Source organism: Taudactylus pleione, unplaced genomic scaffold (genome assembly GCF_031769625.1).
Source record: "Taudactylus pleione unplaced genomic scaffold, aTauple2 ptg000374l, whole genome shotgun sequence".
In the NCBI taxonomy this organism is placed as follows: Eukaryota; Metazoa; Chordata; class Amphibia; order Anura; family Myobatrachidae; genus Taudactylus; species Taudactylus pleione.
The window spans coordinates 212,825-232,708 of record NW_028284775.1 but is presented as its reverse complement, the minus strand read 5'-3'; the positions used below and the strand labels follow the sequence as shown (position 1 = coordinate 232,708).

Genomic DNA, 19,884 nt, shown 5'->3' with positions numbered 1-19,884 from the left:
CGCTGGAAATGCCGATCGTCTATAGGTAAGCAATAACTAACCTAACCTAACCCCACTAACCCTCCTTAGGGGTGCCTAACCCTAACCTCCCCCCCCAAGTGCCTAACCCTAATCTTCCCCTTCCCCGCTGCCTAAACCTAAGTCCCCCGGGGGGGTGCCTAACCCTAACCTCCCCCCAGGGGTGCCTAACCCTAACCCCCCTTCCCCTAGCCTAACCCTAACCCTCCCGGGGGGTGCCTAACCCTAAGTCCCCCAAGGGTGCCCTAAACCTAACCCTCCCCCCGCGGCTGTCCGCTCGCGGCGCCCGGCATGCCTTCGATCGGGATGCCGGGTGCCTGTCTCCCGGCGTTGGGAAAATGACAGGCGTCTAGATATAGACGCCTGTCATTTAACCCACGCCAGGATAAAGCAGTCGGGAAGCCGGCTGTCAGGATCACGTCAGCCGGTTTCCCGATTGCATCCCGTTTTGGCTATATGTTGTTTCCTCAAAGTTCTCCTTTCTCTGTTCACTGATATCTTCTTTTACTTCTTACTGTCAGTGGCTGTGTGTAATCCTACTGTCAAGTCCTGGAGATAACTCAGCACCTCCTTGTCCAGCTCTGCCTCACCCGTAACCATCACTAACTGTCCTCTATGTAACTGTCACTTCAGGCTGTGCATGTGCCCTAGATGAGCCTGGGGAAATGGTAGAGCTTATTTCCCCTATGCGCTAGGGACCTGGAAGTGACGTGAGTGAGGGCAGAAGTACAGTTCCATGCCTATTAAGGCCACTTAAGAAGAAAGTTGTCCGCTCGCTACGCTCACCACATGATTATATTGGACAGTATCTGATGACGTCAGGGTCCTCTCCTCGAAGGGAATTTAGACATTACCCTAGTGAAATGTGGGGCAATAGTTCATTATGGCTGCAGCGGCCTGAGAAGCGCCCGGTAAACCAATGAATTGGTGAATTGGTACCATGCAGTTGAGGGATAACACACATGTAATATAGTAATTCCACTATAAATTAAAATACAAGATGTAGGGCAAAATTTACTAAGCGGCGGTTTGACGGCGGTTTCTATTCTATTCTAAGCCCCGGGGGTTTGGTTTTGCAGCAGTTTCTAAATGACAGCCCTGTTCTATTCTATTCTAAAATGTGTTTTAATTACAGTTTTGCAGCGGTTTTTGCAGATAGCAAAACCGCCGCCAAACCACAGTCAAAACACATTTTAACCCCCAGGGTTAGAATAGAATAGAAACCGCCACCAAACCGCCGGGGTTTAGAATAGAATAGAAACCGCCGTCAAACCGCCGCTTAGTAAATTTTGCCCGTAATGTGTTTGACTGAATGTGAACTACAATGCTACCAAATCTAAGCCAAGGACAAGTGTATAGTACAGTAGTACCATTGGGGGCAGAGGTTCAAGCAGAGGTTTGCAGAGGTTCACAATGCTGTTAGTAAACGTGTCAGCATATAAATCTGCAACCAATGCTGATAAGTACACCTTAAATATACAGAAATATATGTATGGTACATAAGATGTTACCTGTCTAGTTCTATATAATATACACTTCTAAAAAATGTTTAATGGTTAATGTAGATAGTAAAATGCCAAACTTGTGTCTTGCTTTTTTGATTTATTCACTGCCTGAGTTAAATGCAAATTTATGCTTCAAAACAATGCTGTTATTATACATTAGATGCCATTGTAAAATTGTTTAACTGTAGGTTTTGTTATATACTACAAGGTGCTAGTTTTGTTCAATTGTCACCAGAGGCGTAACCATGGATTTTGACACCCAAGGCAAATTGAAAAACTGCACAGCCAAAAAAAAAAAAATCTTTAAAAGCATGATAGAAATTAGGGCCTGATTCAGAGCCGGACGCTCTGACAGAGAGCTCGCTCTGAATCAGGACCGGGCATTTTTTTTTCAGAACGGCCTCCTGGCCGCTCGCATCGCTGTGGGTGACCACCCACAGCTATAGCGAGCGGCCATGATGATGGTCGCGATGGTCAAGACCATCGCGACCATCGGGCTTGCGACGAGACCCTTGTGGTAGGGTCTCGTTGCCGCAAGCCCCAGAGAGCTTTCGGCTCTAACAGAGCTGAAAGCTCTCCCACTGACATCACTTGTGATGTCAGTGGGGCCGGCCCCAGACGGTAGGCGTTCCCATGGGAACGCCTCCGTCTGGGTAGCAACGCCCCCGGCCCGCCCACCAAAGGGGGCGTGCTGTCACTCAACACCGACAGCACGCCCCCTTTGGTACGAGACCCGGAGCGACGGAGTGCCCGGAGCTATCCAGGTCTCGCGCATGCGCATGTGCACTGGCCTACCATCGACCCGGTTGCGAGCGCTGTCTGAATCAGGAACTTAGTGTTCACAGCAGATCGGGGAAAGGACAAGGGGCTGCAGCACAGGTAACGCATCCCTGCGCGCTCTCCTGAGAGGGGTGACACATACCCAATTCGTCACTCTTGGGGCGTACCCAGCACAATATCTATATATAGATATATAAAGTTTACTTAGGTTATATTATGAGTTTACATATATTAGCTTAGTGTATCCCATGATCCACATAAAATACAATGGAAAAGCCAGTTTCACATAAAATACATTGAAAAAGCTAGATCCATGTTCAATTATATGTACTGTAATATAATGCCCCCAATTCACAATATGCCACACAGTGCCCAAATTCACATGCCACACAATAGTGCCCCCAATTCACATTATGCCACACAGTAGTAGTGCTCTTATATACACTTAACTTGATTTATTTTTACTCTTTTTCTCTTCTTTTCTCTCCCTCTTGTTTCTTCTCTGTAACTGGGCTCTTGTTGCTCTCTTCCTCGCTGTTTTTTTCTAATCTGTTCCTTTAAGGGTGCAGCCAGGGTCAGACTATCAATGGCTCTGCTTATTTGGGGGTCTCCGATTGGCAGAGGCTCCCATCCAGGGTCATAGACTTATATGAGTCACTTGCTACTAGTTACTGTAAGTAGGATTTATTTAAATATGAATAAATATGGGAGCCGGTTATTAAGAATGAGGTTCCCATGTATGCTATTTTTATTATTTATCTGGGGTGGGCATTGGGGGGGGGCATTGGGGGCACTTGGAAGGCTTTGGGGGCGCCCTAGGTGACACAAACGCTAGGTACAATGCATCGTGTCACTAATATAATTGCAGTCATTGCTTGCCCTGCTTGGCATTCAGCCAACTGTCCCTGTGCATGCCTGTGGGTCACTCAGCAGTGCACAGCCGAAAAGCACAGACAGCATTAGTGATACAGCCACCTGTGCACAGCCGTTTCACATCTTTTACCTTCTTTACTACTAAGTTTGGTCCTACAGGGCTCCCATAGCAGCCGTATCAATCACTGGACCAACAGGGGAGGGCTCCTATTTTGGAGGAGGCGGTCCAGAGCGCCCAGTGGCTGTGCGCCCCCGACCAGACCCCCAGCCGAGCCCGCCCCTGCTCCCCGTATCCTATATGACCCTTTGACATGACATGGCGGCGGCCGGCAGGATGTCTGTAAATCAGTGCAGGTGTGAGTATATGCATAGGGATTATTTCTACCACCAAATACCTGCCCTCCTCGGCACCCTCCCCAGTAGGTCTGTTATTACTTGCACTAATTACTGCATTAGTGTAGGATGAGGCTAGCAATGGTCGCATCGCTCGTCAACACATGCATCCAAAAGCATGAGACTGGCCAGCGTGGTGGGTGTTTTGTTTACTAGTACTGAGTATTACTACTGAGACAGAGTAGTAAGACTTAGAGGTGTATTCAATATGGGAGCAAAAAATCCGTGCTGGACTTTTCGCTCCACATCGGAGATTTTTCAGAGATAAAGTATCGGGCGCGCGCCTGCTTTATCCCCGTATTCAATATAAAATCTACGAAAACGGGACCTGGCGAAGTGGGATTTGCGATAAACTACGAAATTTTCCTTGAAGAAATTGTAGGACCCCCCTAAAGTTGTAAAAACATGGGGATCACTATGGGTACCCCCGTTTTAGCCTGCAAATGAAAGTCGGGGATTTAAATAGCCGCAGCAGGTGTTTTTTTCCCGACATTGAAGAAGTGTTGCAGAAGAGCACTTAGGTTGTTTTTTTTCATTTTTTTAAGTGGTCCCATCAAATTTGGGGTACATGAAAATGGGTACTAGCATATTTTTATGTCCCTAAAGTAAGTTTTTAAAAATTCTGCAACTATGCACCTGCCGCTAATAGCCGATTCTAGAATACACGTGCCGCATACTTGCAGAATAGCCCTGAACCTATTTCCCTATTTTTAAACACTTTTTTCCCATTTTTTTTTTTCACCCCAATTTTTTAATACATTTTTTGGGGTGTCCCTTTTTTTTTTTTTGACACAGTTATTTTTAAAATGTCATTCCCAGAGGTGCAGGCTATTTTTTTTAAGCCTGCACCCCTAAACCCCAATTCTGCACTTTTTTTCGCCACCTATTCAGTGGTGAAAAGTTATCCCCGTTTTTTTTCAAAGACTTTTCGAACCTGCGAAAAGTCTTTGAAATTGAATACAGTGTAAAACTAAAACCTGCGATAATGACGTTATAGGTGCGATATTAACGCAAAAACTGAGTTTTTGCTCCATATTGAATTCCCCTATTAGTACTTGTAAACAAAACACCTGGCAGAGGCCGCAGACAGGCCAACGCCGCCGGATACACTGCCCTGGCTGGCCGGCGGCGCCCCCCTCTGCTGGGCCTTCCGTGGCGCCCAGGGCACGTGCCCCACTTGACCCACCCTAGATACGCTCCTGATTGTCACCACATCTCCATGGACTTTAAGCTTACTAAATATCATTAGATAAGTTTGACTACTTTATCAAAAATAGATTTGTTGATAAACTGGAGGTTCAATGTATCATATGTGGAGATAACTCTGAAATATAGCTAGACATGAGATAAGCAGCTCTGGAAAAAAAATGTTCTGCTGAGAAAGTAATCACATGTAAATGTACCAATGTTGCCCATTGTTATCCCCATGCTATATTTCTTGGACATTCCGGCTGGCAAATTTTCCCTGCTGCCACCCAGCACTGTGACACGGTTGACATTTCATATAGACACGTATGCACAGCGCGACTTATTGACCGTGTCACAGTGCAGATCACTGCTCGGACTCCCCTCTTCTACTCGGAGCCCGCCATACAGTAAATGAGATACCGGACGGGAGGGAGAGGGTACATGATGGGCTGCTTAGGTACATGATGGGCTGCTTATCTGTTGTAATAGGGTTTGGTCCAAGCTCCATCCAATCCCTGGTCAGCGCTTGCTTCCCCTGGCTACCTCATAAAGCCGCACCCGGCATAAAAAAATTCTGCTGCCCCTTAGCATGGAGAGGTGGAATGGAAAGGGAATGTAGGCTGAGTACAGCCCATGCTAACACAAATGTGGCTCATGCAGACCTCCTGAAACACGCTATGCTGCTTTAGCAGTCACCGTGCCCTGCCCAATTACAAAATGGCAAAATACACCCTGCCCTTATGGCAGCGCCCTGCTGAAACAGCCTGCCGCGTGCAGGGGAAAAATTGCAGCACATTGCTCACTGCCGTTGAATAGATGCCATTGCAACTTTTCACAGTGAGTGGAGAGCTTGGGGGCAGCCCAGCATGTCCATAAGTGTTGGGCACGCCCCCAAGAGTGATGAAAAGGGAGGGACTTAAGGGCACGCCCCCTTTTCTTGTGGACACGTCCCCATTTCAGCCATTTTCTTGCCCCGTGCCAGAATAAGAATAATCATTATGCACCTGTTAGGAGGTGTATAGTTGCAAATACAATCTGATTATGATGATTAGTAGTAAGCCATGTGGCTGTGTGCACATATTGAGATGGTAATGTCTGCTGCATATGGGCAGAAAAAGTAAATTTTCAATTACATTTTTATGCCGGTTTTTCTACCAACTACTTGGAGACTTCCTGGCTGCTCCCCCCCCCAGGTCGGCTCAGTAGGAAACTGTGTCCATGATGTTTGTGATCACCAGCATTGTGAAACAGGGGGCGGGGCCATGTTGATACGATTTAGCGCAAATCGCATCATCCGGCTGCCCGGACTGCCCACTTTTGCCAAGTAAGTAGGCAGCTTGCTCGGAAGACTTGCCCACTCTTTCAGGCAGCCAGGAGCGCCGCGCGATTTTCGTGAGCCTCCCGGCCGAGAGAAAATTAGTTTCTCTGCAACAATTATTTTATAGAAGAACATTTCTCTACAATATTGATTCAGAAATATTTAGAATTCCTATACAATAGGGGACAGGCAGTTCACTATAAAGGTGCCTACACATGGTGCAATATTTTAAACGATCTTGCCGTTTTCGACAGATTGGAACGAAAAATCGTTTAAAAACTGCCATGTGTAAGCACGATAACGATAGCGATGCCCACTCCCGCTGGTCGTTGATCAGAGTCTTTGATCTTTTGAATATGCAGAAAGATCGCGATCAGCTTTTAACGAAATTCCACACATCGTTTCGTGTGTACGCACGATTTCATTAACAACGAACGATTGTTGTCAACTTTTACAGACACTCCCCATTTGTGAGGTCACTGCAAATGACATGTCACTAATTCATGCTAGAGGTACCCACCGTGACAAGCCAACTAGTATAGAGCGTGACCGATGATCAGACTGCAGCAACACTGATGCGCTCTGTCAGCATCCTCATCTGCTCTCCACACTTGTAAGCTTGCATTTTCTCTAAGGGCTACAGGTATGCTGTGGCCAGGTCTCAGACCAGAGACAACTCCCCCACTCCCCAAAGTGGCTAAGATGGTGGCCGCGGCACTGAAGGGGTGAACCCTAGTGTCCCGGCGCCATCTGTGAATGATCCAATTAGTGCTGAGGTGCCAATTTTAAATGTTTTACCAGCACCAAGCACCGGGTGGTCAATTAAATTTTTGGTACTTCCGTATCTTTGCGGCCCCCTGGTTACGCTACGTAAGTAGCGTAACCAGGAAATACTATTCGGACCCTTGCGTGCTCGCTGCGGGCACGAGCCCCTCCATGCCCACTTGGATGGTAGGGAATGACGTTGAATGGTAGGGAATGACGTTGGACACTGGCTCATCTTTACGCTAATGTCCAACGGCATTCCCTACCGTCCAACGTCATTCCCTACCATCCAAGTGAGTATGGAGGGGGAATAAATCCATGTGGCGAGCGAAGTGAGCCACCATGCCCGCAGCGTGGCGAGCGAAACGCGCCCGCAAGGGGCCGAATGGTATTTCCTCAAGTTTACACTACTTACGTATCTTCACTGAATAGTGAAGTTACGTAAGTAGCGTAACCAGGGGGCCGCAAAGATACGGAAGTACCAATTTTTTTTTGTAATGATGTGTTTGGCCGCAGCCCAGACCCGCTCTGGTGGCTGCGGCACTATGATAGTTAAAATCCCGGCGCTGAAGGGAGTACGCAAGGCACCGAGACATGGACAAATGTATTTTCTTGTTATGCACTGCAGCTTTAACCCCGTGCATTCTGTGTACCAAGAGCCGCTGCATCACGGACGTAGTCCCAGCTGCAGGACTGTGTGTCGACCGCTGGGGACTAGGAGCTTAGCTCCCAGCACCCCAGCACTACAAGGCGGCAAGGAGCCGCTGCAGCCGGGACACTTATTGCCTCCTTGTTCAAAAGCCTCAGGAGAGAGGAGACAGAAAGTGTCAAGATTTTGAAGTTAGAGAATGAATGTTACGCATGATTTTATATTGAGTAGGAGTTCAATTTTCTTTATAATTCAGTATAATAATATACATTTATGCTGCATTATTATCCTATTATGACCAATGTAGTTCAGAACTGAGGGCCTGATTCAGAGCCGCTCGTAAGTGGCCGCTCGTTCGCTCTGAGCGATGTTCACACAACTGCGCATGCGTATGGGTCGTAATGCGCATGTGCAAAACAGTCATTGCGGTTGGAAATTGTGCGCTCGTAAAACAGCGAATGGCTGCTAATTTGATTGACAGAATGTACTGTTTGTGGGTGGTAACAAGGGAAGGTGCTTGAAAACGGGGGAGTGGAGATCCGAACGCAGGCATGCCTAACGATCAAAAGGACATTTAACGGGAGTGCATAATTAGTAAAGGAGCGTCATCGACCACGTCACTTGGTTGTCTTTTAACCTGAACTGCTCGCAGTGATAGCGGGAAGAAAATCCTACCACAAGCACTGCGAGCAGTTCAGATGCCTTTCGATGTTCCCGATTAATCTAATAAATACCGGAGATGACGTGTGATGCGAACGGCAAAGGGGCGTCTTTACAAAATAGCGAGCGCATTTTTTGGACGCTCGCTCAGACATAGAGGCGTCAACACACCGCAAAGAGCGAGCGCTCAATTTAAATATCCGGCCCCTTTTTTAGAACGAGCGTCCGCTAATAGTGTCCGGCTCTGAATCTGGCCCTGGATCCCTATGAATTTGATATATTTTGAGAAATCATCCAACCTTAGAAATTAAGTGAGATTTGAAGAAGAGTGATATAATTAATTAAGGAGAGCTCCCATCTCCTGCATTCATATCTAAATTTGCATGTACTGTAGCTTGTGCATATATTTGCAAACTAACCATTACATTATTTATTTACAGTTATTTATATAGAGCTTTACAGAGAGGAGCTGACAATCTATATTCCATACGACATGTACATGTAGCGTTTCCACTAGGCTGTTTTAGCGGGGCGTGGCGCCCTGCCCTCCTTCTGGAGGGCAAAAAGCACCCTGCCCTCCAGAAGGAGGGCAAAAAGCGCCCTGCCCTCACAGCCTGCGGGTGCTGTCTTCACCTGCGGGTCGCAGTGTCCCGCGGGTGGAGAATTGTGCGGTGACCCGAAGAATAGACGCCGGGCGCATGCGCCCGGCATCTATTCTCACTGTCTGCAGCGCTTGAGGGCTGCCCGGCGTGTCCGTAAGTGCCGGGCACGCCCCCAAGTATGACGAAAAGGTGACGCGTCTTGTAGACATGCCCCCTTTTCATGGCCATGCCCCCTTTTCGGGTGCGCGCGCACAAAGTAGCCCTCTCTAGCTCCGGCGCCCTGCCTGCCGCCGGAGCTAGAGTGAACACTATACATGCACACACATACACGCTAGAGTTAATTTTTGTTATCAATCTAATTAACCTACCAAATATTTTTGGGAGGAAACCAAAGTACCTGAAGGAGCCCCAATCAAACACCTACACAAACACGAAAAGAACATAGAAACTCCACACAGTTAGGGCTTTGGTGGGAAATGAACCTAAGACCTCAGTGCTGTAAGTCAGTAATGCTAACCTTTATAGTTTTCTTTTTGTCACCTTTGTACATACTGTCAAATGCTTTTCTAAATAATACCAGGTTGATGGGACACATACTTAAAAAGTGTCCTGAACATGTGGTGTATGTCTTGAGAAATGTACCATCCGCGACCAGAGTTCAAGTCCTTTATTACAATCTATGTGTAGCTCAGTGCTTAATAAAACAAAAAGCTCTACCCTCAAGAAGTCTACTGGACCCACAGATTAAATGCACTGAGGGCCTGATTCAGACCTGGTCGCAAGCGCTGTGCGCTCGCAACCGGATCGATGGTGGCCCAGAGCGCATGCGCACGACGGAGTCAGCTCCGTCGTGCACATGCGCGAGACCCGGATAGCGATGGGCAATCCGTCACTCCGGGTCTCGTACCAAAGGGGGCGTGCTGCCGATGTTGAGTGACAGCACGCCCCCTTTGGTGGGCGGGCCGGGGGAGTGGCTGCCCAAACGGAGGTGTTCCCATGTGAACTCGTGATGTCAGTGGGAGAGATTTCGGCTCTGTTAGAGCCGAAATCTCTCTGGGGCTTGCGGCAACGAGACCCTACCACAAGGGTCTCGTCGCAAGCCCGATGGTCATCTTCCTGGTCGCTCGCTATAGCCGTGGGTGGTCACTCACAGCTATGGGAGCGGCCAGGAGGCCGCTCTAAAAAAAAATTAGCCCGGGCCTGATTCAGAGCGAGAGCTCTGTCAGAGCGTCCGGCTCTGAATCAGGGCATGAGCCCTATGGGTCTTAACTACTTAACTATCACGGTCGCATGAGATGTGACCGCAACCAGATGGGCTTTCTCTGACATAGCTGCATCCATGCGACCGTACCCTCTTTCTATGTTCCATGAGTTTTAAAAGAAAAGAAGTTTGGCATTTTTGAGTGTATGTGCTGATTACAAAAGTGTAAGGAGGGAACTTCAGTTTCCCCCTGAGTAGTATTATGATGATCTCTGCGAGTGCAAAGAACAGCTGCAGTAGAGAGACTGATCATCATCCCCTCTGCCATACATTCTGCTGTGCTATGCATGATAATGAGGGGATTGGGAATTCCACTGGGAGGTGTATCTATGCATATATACATTTCATCATGGTTTGTTTGAGGAGCAAATTGCTACTTTTGTGTTTTGATCCTAGCGCCAAATCAGGTATCTAACGACATTCTCAGCGCCTACATCCTTACTGCATAACCTCACTTCTGCCTGATCCAACAAGCATAAAACAGTTCTCCTTAAAAGTAGAGGATTACATGTTATGAAATATAGACTGTCTGTAACTGTAATAACATATTCCAACTCAAGCAGGATTTCCATTACAAGTAATACTGTAATTGAAGCATTCAGTGATTTCTTATTTATTATTTATTAATGCCATGTGCTGGATATATACCCAAATATAAATTTACTGGTTTACTGGTTTGACGATTAAGGGAAGAGTTAAGCTGTGTACACACTAGATGATTTTCTGATCCTCAAAATCGTCTAGTGTTTACCCAATATGTTGGGCGGTGCACGCTCCCGTAGAGTCGTCAGCGACATCATCAGGTCAGACCTACATGCAGCTCAATCTCAGGATGCAACAGGGGCCGACATATTGGGCGGTCAGGCACTGGTTCATCTAATGTGTACTGGCTGTCTGATATGTAGCCCGTCGGATCACTAGGTACACACGTTGTTGTAGTGTGTACCCAGCTTTACTAGAATTTCTAAAATGCAAAAGTAGAAGTGCCGCCCATAGTAACCAATGATATTCCAGCTATCATTTATGAACTACAGTACATTCTAGAAAATGATAGAATACAGCATCTAATCAGTTGATATGATCAACACCTCTGTTTTTCTTTTTAGGAGTTTTAGTAAATATACCCCTAACACTTTAGATAGAAGACACTTTAAGGTATAATATGACATAAGACAAAAGACTGCCATACAGTATCAGTTGTTTATGATGATGATGATATTCTTCAATCAACATCACCCTATACTTGCCACTCTCCCTGATTGTAAAGGAGACTCCCTTAAATACTAGCAATCTCCCTGACATCCTTAGAGGTGTCAGGGAGATATACTTTAGACACCGGCGAAAAGTTTTCAAATTGAATACGGTGTAAAAGTAAAACCGGCGAAAATGATGTCATCCGAGCAAAAACCTCGCAGAAACTGCGTTTTCGCTCCATATTGAATACTCCTATTAGAGTCTTAACAATCTCCTTGATTGCACCTTACCCCTATTACATATCAGTTATATACTGAGAAAAAAAAAGAAATCAGAGATCTATACATTCACATGGTATAATCAGTGCCATTTCCCTGAATTGGTAATAAGGCACAATAATTCCTATGGGCTACATGAATTTTCATATAAGGTTTCTCTTGGGCACTTATATGGAACCCCTTGTAAAACACAATACATGAGCAAACCATGAAAAGTGTCAGTGTGTTTTCATCAAAAAAAGAGATCCTACTAACTGCATTGGGGCTCGTTTACAGTTGGATGTAAGTCAGGTTTATGGCGCGCCTCTCAGATGTAGCAGTACACGCCCACTGTAACACCGCGCTCATAGGTGTCGCTTTCACAATCTCCCTGAAATGCTTTTTAAAATTTAGGCAAGTATGCATCAACCTTCAAAGATGGGACATCCATATTTTGGCCCCTAAAATTGGAAACTCTTAAGAAAACAGAATCAGGTTTATCTTAAAAGTTGTATTATTTGTATATCATATACAAATAACACTACAAACATGATAAAGGGGGAACAAACATGCTCAAGTGTAGAACATTCCCAATTCCTTCCAAACTCAGGGCCGAAATACCTAATGCTCTTCCCAGAACTTTAAAGTCATAATCAATGCTGAAAACCCTACTTCAATTACCAAAATAATTTGCTCTCTTATTAAAAGAAACAAAAGAAAAAAGATCCTAAAGGGGGGTATCCACTAGGCGATTTTGACAGGCGATTGCACGATAACGACGTCGTTATTGTGCAATCACCCGCAAATCGCCCGTAAATCGGGCATGTAAATGACAAAAAAAACCAGCGATGCACATGCCCGCTGGTCGTTTTTGCCATCTATCATTGTCCGTACATGCTGGTCAACCTGACAATCCCGTCAGGTTCAGCATGTACGGGGATGATGGATGTGCCTGGACTGAACATCACTAGACATACAAACGACAGCACGACTGAAATTTCGTAATCGTGCTCTCGTTTGTATGTCTATAAATCAGTGGTCAGGGAACAGGGGTAAATTACCCCACATGGGGTAAAACTGAAATTCCTGGGGGGTAATGGACGGACAGCCGGGCATGCATATGAATCATTCTATAATATAGAATGTTTCATATGCATACCCGACTGTGCCGCAGGGAGGCTCTAAGCCGGACGCCCGCTGAGATGTTATTACCAGCGGGCGCCCGGCTCCTTCCCTGCAGCGCCACTTTAGCTGGAGGCGGGAGTTCTCTTCTGAAATCCAGTTTCCTCCTATCTCCATGCGCACTATGGGAGAGACGTCATGACGTCTCTCCCATAGTTCTGAGGAGCAGCCAGGCGGACAGGACAGCGGCGGATGCAGGAGCGGGGATTAAGGCAAGTGTTTTTTTTTTTTTTTGTACAAGCGGCACTACAGGGGCACTGTATGGGGGCACTACTACAGGGGCATTATATGGGAACACTACTACAGGGGCACTATATGGGGGCACTACTATATGGTTTCCTTCCTTTCAAATCAAGGGGGTAACGTCGATGTATCTAAATATATTTTGGGGTAAAAGGTAAAAAAGTTCCCTGACCCCTGCTATAAGTGGATACGCGGCTTTAGTCCATATGGAAGTACAGAATGTCATCCAATCTCTAAAGATAACAACTATCGGTGAAAAGATGTACCATTTGGAAAGAAAACAGAAAGATATTGGCATCCATTTTAACAACGAAGCTAAATAACTGCGGAATTTTTTGTTTAGTATCACTGTGATACTAACAAAAAATACAGTGGTATTTCTCAATACTTACCCCTCTGGGCAAGGTCCCGCGAAGTTCTCCTCCTCTGCAAAGTCCTCCGCTTACCTGCTGGCAGCCTAAATCTCCCAGCGCAGGTATTATGCGCATGTGCATAACACGGGGACCCGGCAGTGCCTGGAAGGCTCCGCCGGGTCTCCATTGCCGGCAATGGAGACCGCATCTTTCTCACTATCTTTTGCCGATACTTGACAAACAGCGGTAATCTTAGATTACCTCTGTTTGTTAAATCCAGAAAGGGCGGCATAACCCCTTTAGCGAGCGCTAAAGGGGTTATGCTTCGATGTTAAATAGGGGCCATTATTTCTAATCAGCAAAATGCAAATGATTACATATTCTCTGTTCTCACTGCGTATTCAGATCCAGCAAATAAATCAAATTCAACCCTGATGAAGTTCATGTAATAAAATGCATAGGATGGCCCACTGTGTTGTCTCGTTGGACTGTTTTGTTTAGTGCATTTGAATATTTTACTGAAGCTGAATTGCTGGTGTGACTCTAACATAGAGATGCTGATAGGGTGAGTCCAGACTGTCTCCTGCAGAGTCTGCTTTTTTAGAGAAGTCTTTAAATATTTTAACATTGTGAGCACATTTTAATATCAGACATATGTCCAATAATTATTTGCTTTTTATGTTCACCAGAGTAGCTTTTGCCCAGTACAATTCCAGAACACACATAAGTGTTAACTGCTGCCTTGGGGCTGCTGTCAGGTTGATCACGTGTCTCTAAGTGAATAGTTATGGGCACTTTACCAAGGAGAAGAGACCACCTGTCACAATCCATGGGTAGTTAGATCTGCCCCTATGGGCGCTCTCCCCTTTTTATTGTATTTTAGAGTCTATTGTTAATCTGCTGCTGGGACAAATGGAATCAGGTGGAGCTGCAGGTTACAGAATCTTAGTAAAAAGCATGGTAAAAAAGTAGGTGGAGCTGGCTCATGGGATGAGCATATTGGAATATACTGACATAGCTGCATTTAACGAGTACAATGACACAGAAAAGCCTTGAGATTTGTACAACACACGGCTGTTCAACAACCTTGTACTTTGTCCCCTCTTTAAAACAGTATTTCAAATGTATTCTCGAAACATTAACATAGTATATTATGTACTTAATCACAGTCCCATTAAACTCTATTGTATTTGCACTGAACATTAATGAAAACTGTAGGCAACATTACAACTGTCATAAAGCAAAGCAAAACGAAGGCTTGTCAGAAAGCCTGTGTGTGCAAGTCCATTCACCTGCATTATTTTCTTCTAAAGTATCAGGCTTTAAAAGTGCATTTTAAATTTGTAATATTTGCAATATTAACACACATTTGTACAATGTTTTAAAGGGGCTTTAATTTCAAAAGCAAAACCAACCTGTGTTTGCCTTTTAAATGATTGCTCCTTTAAAACATCAGGCTGACTTAGAAGAAATTCACCAGTGCCTTCACTGTGCAGGCTATTACATTTACCCCATAGACTTTAGACTGTGGACAGCTCTAAATTAAACTTTATTTCAACAATAAAAAGTTTGAGCAAACAGTTTATTGAACTTTATTTATTAACTTAAATGAAAACAATACTAAATATTGAATCCACAATTACCCTGGAGATGTAACAGTCATAATACATTCTACATTTATTTAATAAATGTAGTTTACCGTGCCTTGCAAAAGTATTCACCCCCCTTGGCTTTTTACCTTTTTTGTTACATTATAACCTTTTTTTTTTAATCTGAATTCTATGTGATGGATATGCACAAAATAGTCTAATTTGGTGAAGTGAAATGAGAAAAATATATATAAAAAAGAATCTTTATAAATAAAATTTTGAAAATTGGCATGTGCATATGTAATCACCCCCTTTGCTATGAAGCCCCTCAAAAGTTCTGGTGCAACCAATTACCTTCGGAAGTCACATAATTAGTGAAATGGAGTCTATCTGTGTGAAATCTAAGTGTCACATGATCTGTCAGTATAAACACACCTTTTCTGAAAGGCCCCAGAAGCTGCAACACCACTAAGCAAGAGGCATCACACCATGAAGACCAAGGAGCTCTCCAAACAAGTCAGGGACAAAGTTGTACAATTCTGGGTTGAGTTATAAAAAAATATCCAATTCTTTGATGATCTCCTGCAGCACCATCAAATCCATCATCATCAAATGGAAAGAACATGGTACCACAACAAACCTGCCAAGAGAGGGCCGCCCAGCAAAACTCACAGACCGGGCAAGGAGGGCATTAATCAGAGAGGCAGCACAGAGACCAAAGGTAACCCTGAAGGAGCTGCAGAGTTCCACAGCAGAGACTGGTGTATGACCACAATAAGCCGTACACTGCATAGAGCTGGGCTTTATGGAAGAATGGCCAGAAAAAAGTCATTACTTAGTGATAAAAATAAGAAGACACTATTTGAGTTTGTCAAAAGGCATATGGGCGACTCCCCTAATGTATGGAGGAAGGTGCTCTGATCAGATGAGACTAAAATTTAACTTTTCAGCCACCAAGGAAAACGCTATTTCTGGCGCTAACCCAACACATTCCATCACCCCAAGAACACCATCCCCACAGTGAAACATGGTGGTGGCAGCATCATGCTGTGGGGATGTTTTTCAGCAGTAGGTACTGGAAAACTGATTCGAGTCGAGGAAAAGATGGATTGTGCTAAATACAGGGATATTCTTGAGCAAAACCTGTTTCAGTCTGCCTGTGATTTGAGACTGGGACGGAGGTTCACCTTCCAGCAGGACAATGACCCGAAGCATACTGCTAAAGCAACATTCGAGTGGTTGAAGGGGAAACCTTTAAATGTTGTGGAATGGCCTAGTCAAAGCCCAGATCTCAATCCAATTGAGAATCTATGGTCAGACTTGAAGATTGCATCACAAGCGTAAACCATCCAACATGAAGGAGCTGGAGCAGTTTTGCCTTGAGGAATGGGCTAAAATCCCAGGGGCAAGATGTGGCAAGCTCATAGAGACTTATCCAAAGCAAGCTGTAATTGATGCAAAAGGTGGCTCGGCAAAGTACTGACTTTAGGGGGGTGAATAGTTATGCACACTGAAGTTTTCTGTTATGTTGTCCTAAATATTGTTTGATTCACAATATAAAAAAAAACACAACTTCACAGTTGTAGGTATGTTCTGTGAATGAAATGATGCACACCTTCAAACAATCCATTATAATTCCAGGTTGTGAGGTAACAAAATATGAAAAATGCATAGGGATGTGAATGCTTTTGTAAGGCACTGTATCTGTTGTCCTTATATAGCTTTGGCAGATGTATCATGCTGTACGACAGGTAGATAGTGGCAGTCATCCTTTTGACTCGAGGACTTCTAGACCACTTTCACAAGCAACTCTAAGCTTATTCTTTCTAATCTACTGTATGTGTTCTTTTTATTTAAAATGTTTTACAGACTTCCCTAGTATCATGACAGAAAAGTGCCATTATAGCGGGGAAGTCTATGAGATGCTGCAGACTTCTCCAGGCACTGTTGCCAGCAAGATTAAAGAATTGGTGGGCAAAATTTCAGGAGCTGTGTGGTCCCAAGGATGGTCCCTTTTTGTACTTTCTGTAATGTTCTTGGGTTAGAATCTACAGTGGCTATAAAATTAGATCTCAGTAACAACATTGGGCCAGTTATTATTCAGTGGGTTGCAAAGCATAAATTGTACTATTTATTACAATAAGGGGTAAATTCATTTGGGCATGACTTAGTAATGGCCGCTAGTAAGGGGCATTATATGTCGCACTTATGTTACTGCCAGACTCACAGATTTTTCTTTGCAGCCCCATAAGGCTGCCTACAAGAATCTACGAGTCCGGGACGAGATTTGGCTGTGAGGGGGGCAAGTTCAGCTGCCTTTGCAACGGCAACTCGACGCCTAGCTCCTAATTGAATTGACCCCTAAATCTGTAATAGTCAATGGAAAGAAGGTATTATGAAAATATAACGTAGGACCCAAAAACCACAGTTCAACAAAGTTAATCAAGCTACATGGGTTTCAAATGCACAGCAAGTGGCCAATTTAAAATATGTAGAGGACAGGTTAGATTATATAGCATCTTTGGGTAGTAACATTGGCTTCTTATCTGATGCATCAGCCAGACTGCACCATTAGACAGTGGCACATCTTTTCACTATGTCATTTAGAAAGCTTACATTTTACATAATTACATTCTTATGCTGGCCATACACTAGCCCGAGCAACATAGGCTGAGGAGTTCTGATGAGTGAGACCTCACAGAGATTGTGTGTTTTTTGAATTGTACTGGGCTTTACAAACATACAATATTAAAGCACACACGCTGCTATCATTTCAGTACCTCTTTGATGGAATTCAACTGCAAAATAACAATATTTCTAATGCAAACAATGTTTTCATCACACAGGATTCCAGATCTCAATTTAATAAAAGCCTTCCATTGTCAAACTATACTTGGATGTTCATAGGTTGGATGAATTTGACCTTAGTCTGTATCTCTGTTAAGGGGCCTATCCATTAGCAGATAAATCTGAACGATGAACGATTTATCGTTCAGTCGCTCAATTTATCTGCTAATGGATAGGCTCTGAACGATGACAGATGCGCACTCCCGCGGCCGACAAATTTGGTCTTTTGTCTCTCCAACATGTTGGTCAATTATAGTTTGTCGCTGACAGATATTAGAAATATCTGTCGCGGTGAACGACGAACAATTTTTTAATGAAAATGAATAGAAACATTAAAAAAAAAGATATCTGTCACTGCAGCCCCAGGAATCTTTTGTCCTTTGTCTTTCAGAAAGATCTGCTAATGGATAGGCCCCTTTTGAGAATTTAGATTGTAAGCTCCACTGGTGCAAGTACAGATGTGAACAATTAAATATTCTCCATAAAGTGCTACATAATATGTCGGCACTACAAAAAGCGTAGTAATAAAATAATAATAATTCATTTACCATCAGAAAACAAATTCAGTATTTGCCAAGGCAGTCTTCTAATCAGTTTTGTGGCAGTTACAAATGTGCTACAGACCAAGATTGTTTTGACTCATGCCAGACGCTGGTTTTGACAGCTGCACTAAAAGTCTGTAAACTGCATTATAACATACTTGAGTGCTTGGTAATAGAGTATAGACTTTAGATCGAATCTCCACTGACTGCTGGGCAAACAAGAGCCACTTATCTGATTTCCCTGCACGTTTCCCCAGGCTGTCTGTTGACAGTTGCATGACACAGAAATCCAGCAATAAGGATTTGCTATACTAAGCAATATTCTAAAATGATAATGAGACCACATTTGTTTGTTTTCTATTAGCAAAGCTAACAACACAGGTAAATAAGAAATAAGCAGTAGAAGAGGATAGCAAACCTGAGATGCCTCCACCGATGACAATAACATCATACACGTTGCTCATGGTTCCTGTGTTTTCTCCTCTCTGCCTCAGTCAGCGCTTCTTCCTCTCAGTCTGTAATCATGGACACAACTTTAGTCACTGGACGTGACGGCGATCCCTCTTAGGAGACAGCAGCAGCAGCAGCAGCAGCAAATACTGGCTGATAACACATTGGGCAGAATACAAACAAGGCTGCATAGCTCCTCCCCTCGGCCACTCCCCTACACTGCAGCCTCTGGGCTACTTGTACTCACTGGTCCGGCCTCTCACTCTAAACTGCTGGAGTCCGGCTGCTGCTCTCTTGCACACAGTGGTCGAGCGAATGGCTGGATCTGACCATTAATAAGAATAGTGCAGTTACAGTATGTGTGTAGGTCTACAACAGCTCAGACTCTGATAAAGTTATCTGTATAGCAATGCAACTGTGCTGAGACAGGAAGGGTGGAACTTCTGGCTACAATGACATTGTAATCATGTGGAAGTCATCCAAAGCTTGGAGCATATTCAGATATTGCAAATATACTGCAGAGTTCTGCTGTAACGTGTGTGCTTTGTGTTGTGAGCTAATAACGTCAGCAGTAGTACACTGATTATGTGGACAGCTGGAAAAGCGGATTTCTGCCTTCCTGCTGTCATGATTGCTGTAATAATCTTATATGGGGATAGATTTCCGTTATAATAAGGGTGGTCATCAGGAAAATATAAAGCAATAACTAGGTTATTTAATGAAATTTAGTTTTGTGATGTCATTGCGCTTGATGTTGCCAGAATGCAACCTCTGGACCTCATTCGAATTCACCGTACCAAAGTTGCGCATATGTGCTCAGATCGCTGCCAAAATTAATTCTTATGTTTGCCCAGCAAGATGGTGGCCTTCCTATGGTGCAAAAGTTTGTACCCTCTGGGAGGAGTAGGCACAGCATGGTTTTGCACAAGAGGACTGCAGTAACTTGACTTTTTCACCAGCTCTGAGCTTTTCTTGCATAAATGTAGTTTTAATGGGATGCATTTTGCACTTACCGTACTAATGCATTTTGTGGAGGAAATGTATTAATAGGTGCATTTTGGCCAATGTAAAATAACTTCACATTTCAAACACATAACAGTGGCACATATTAAACCGTATATGAGGTTAACTGACTTTTGGATTTTTTGAATTGACATTTATATTTATTGTGTAGTGCATCTGCTTAGAGTGGAGAATAGCTGCATGCACCTTGAT

General features: G+C 44.3%; 1 protein-coding gene across 1 annotated transcript in view; it reads right to left on the bottom strand.

Moving 5' to 3' along the window:
- LOC148508168 (amine oxidase [flavin-containing] A-like) overlaps positions 1-18,795 on the bottom strand; it is a 126,430-nt gene extending 107,635 nt beyond the window's left edge. Inside the window, exon 1 of the mRNA XM_088444906.1 lies at positions 18,638-18,795. Within this exon, the coding sequence (XP_088301032.1) occupies positions 18,638-18,683 (46 nt within the window). The 5' untranslated portion in view covers positions 18,684-18,795. The remainder of the gene's footprint in view (positions 1-18,637) is intronic.
- Positions 18,796-19,884: the final 1,089 nt, after the last annotated feature.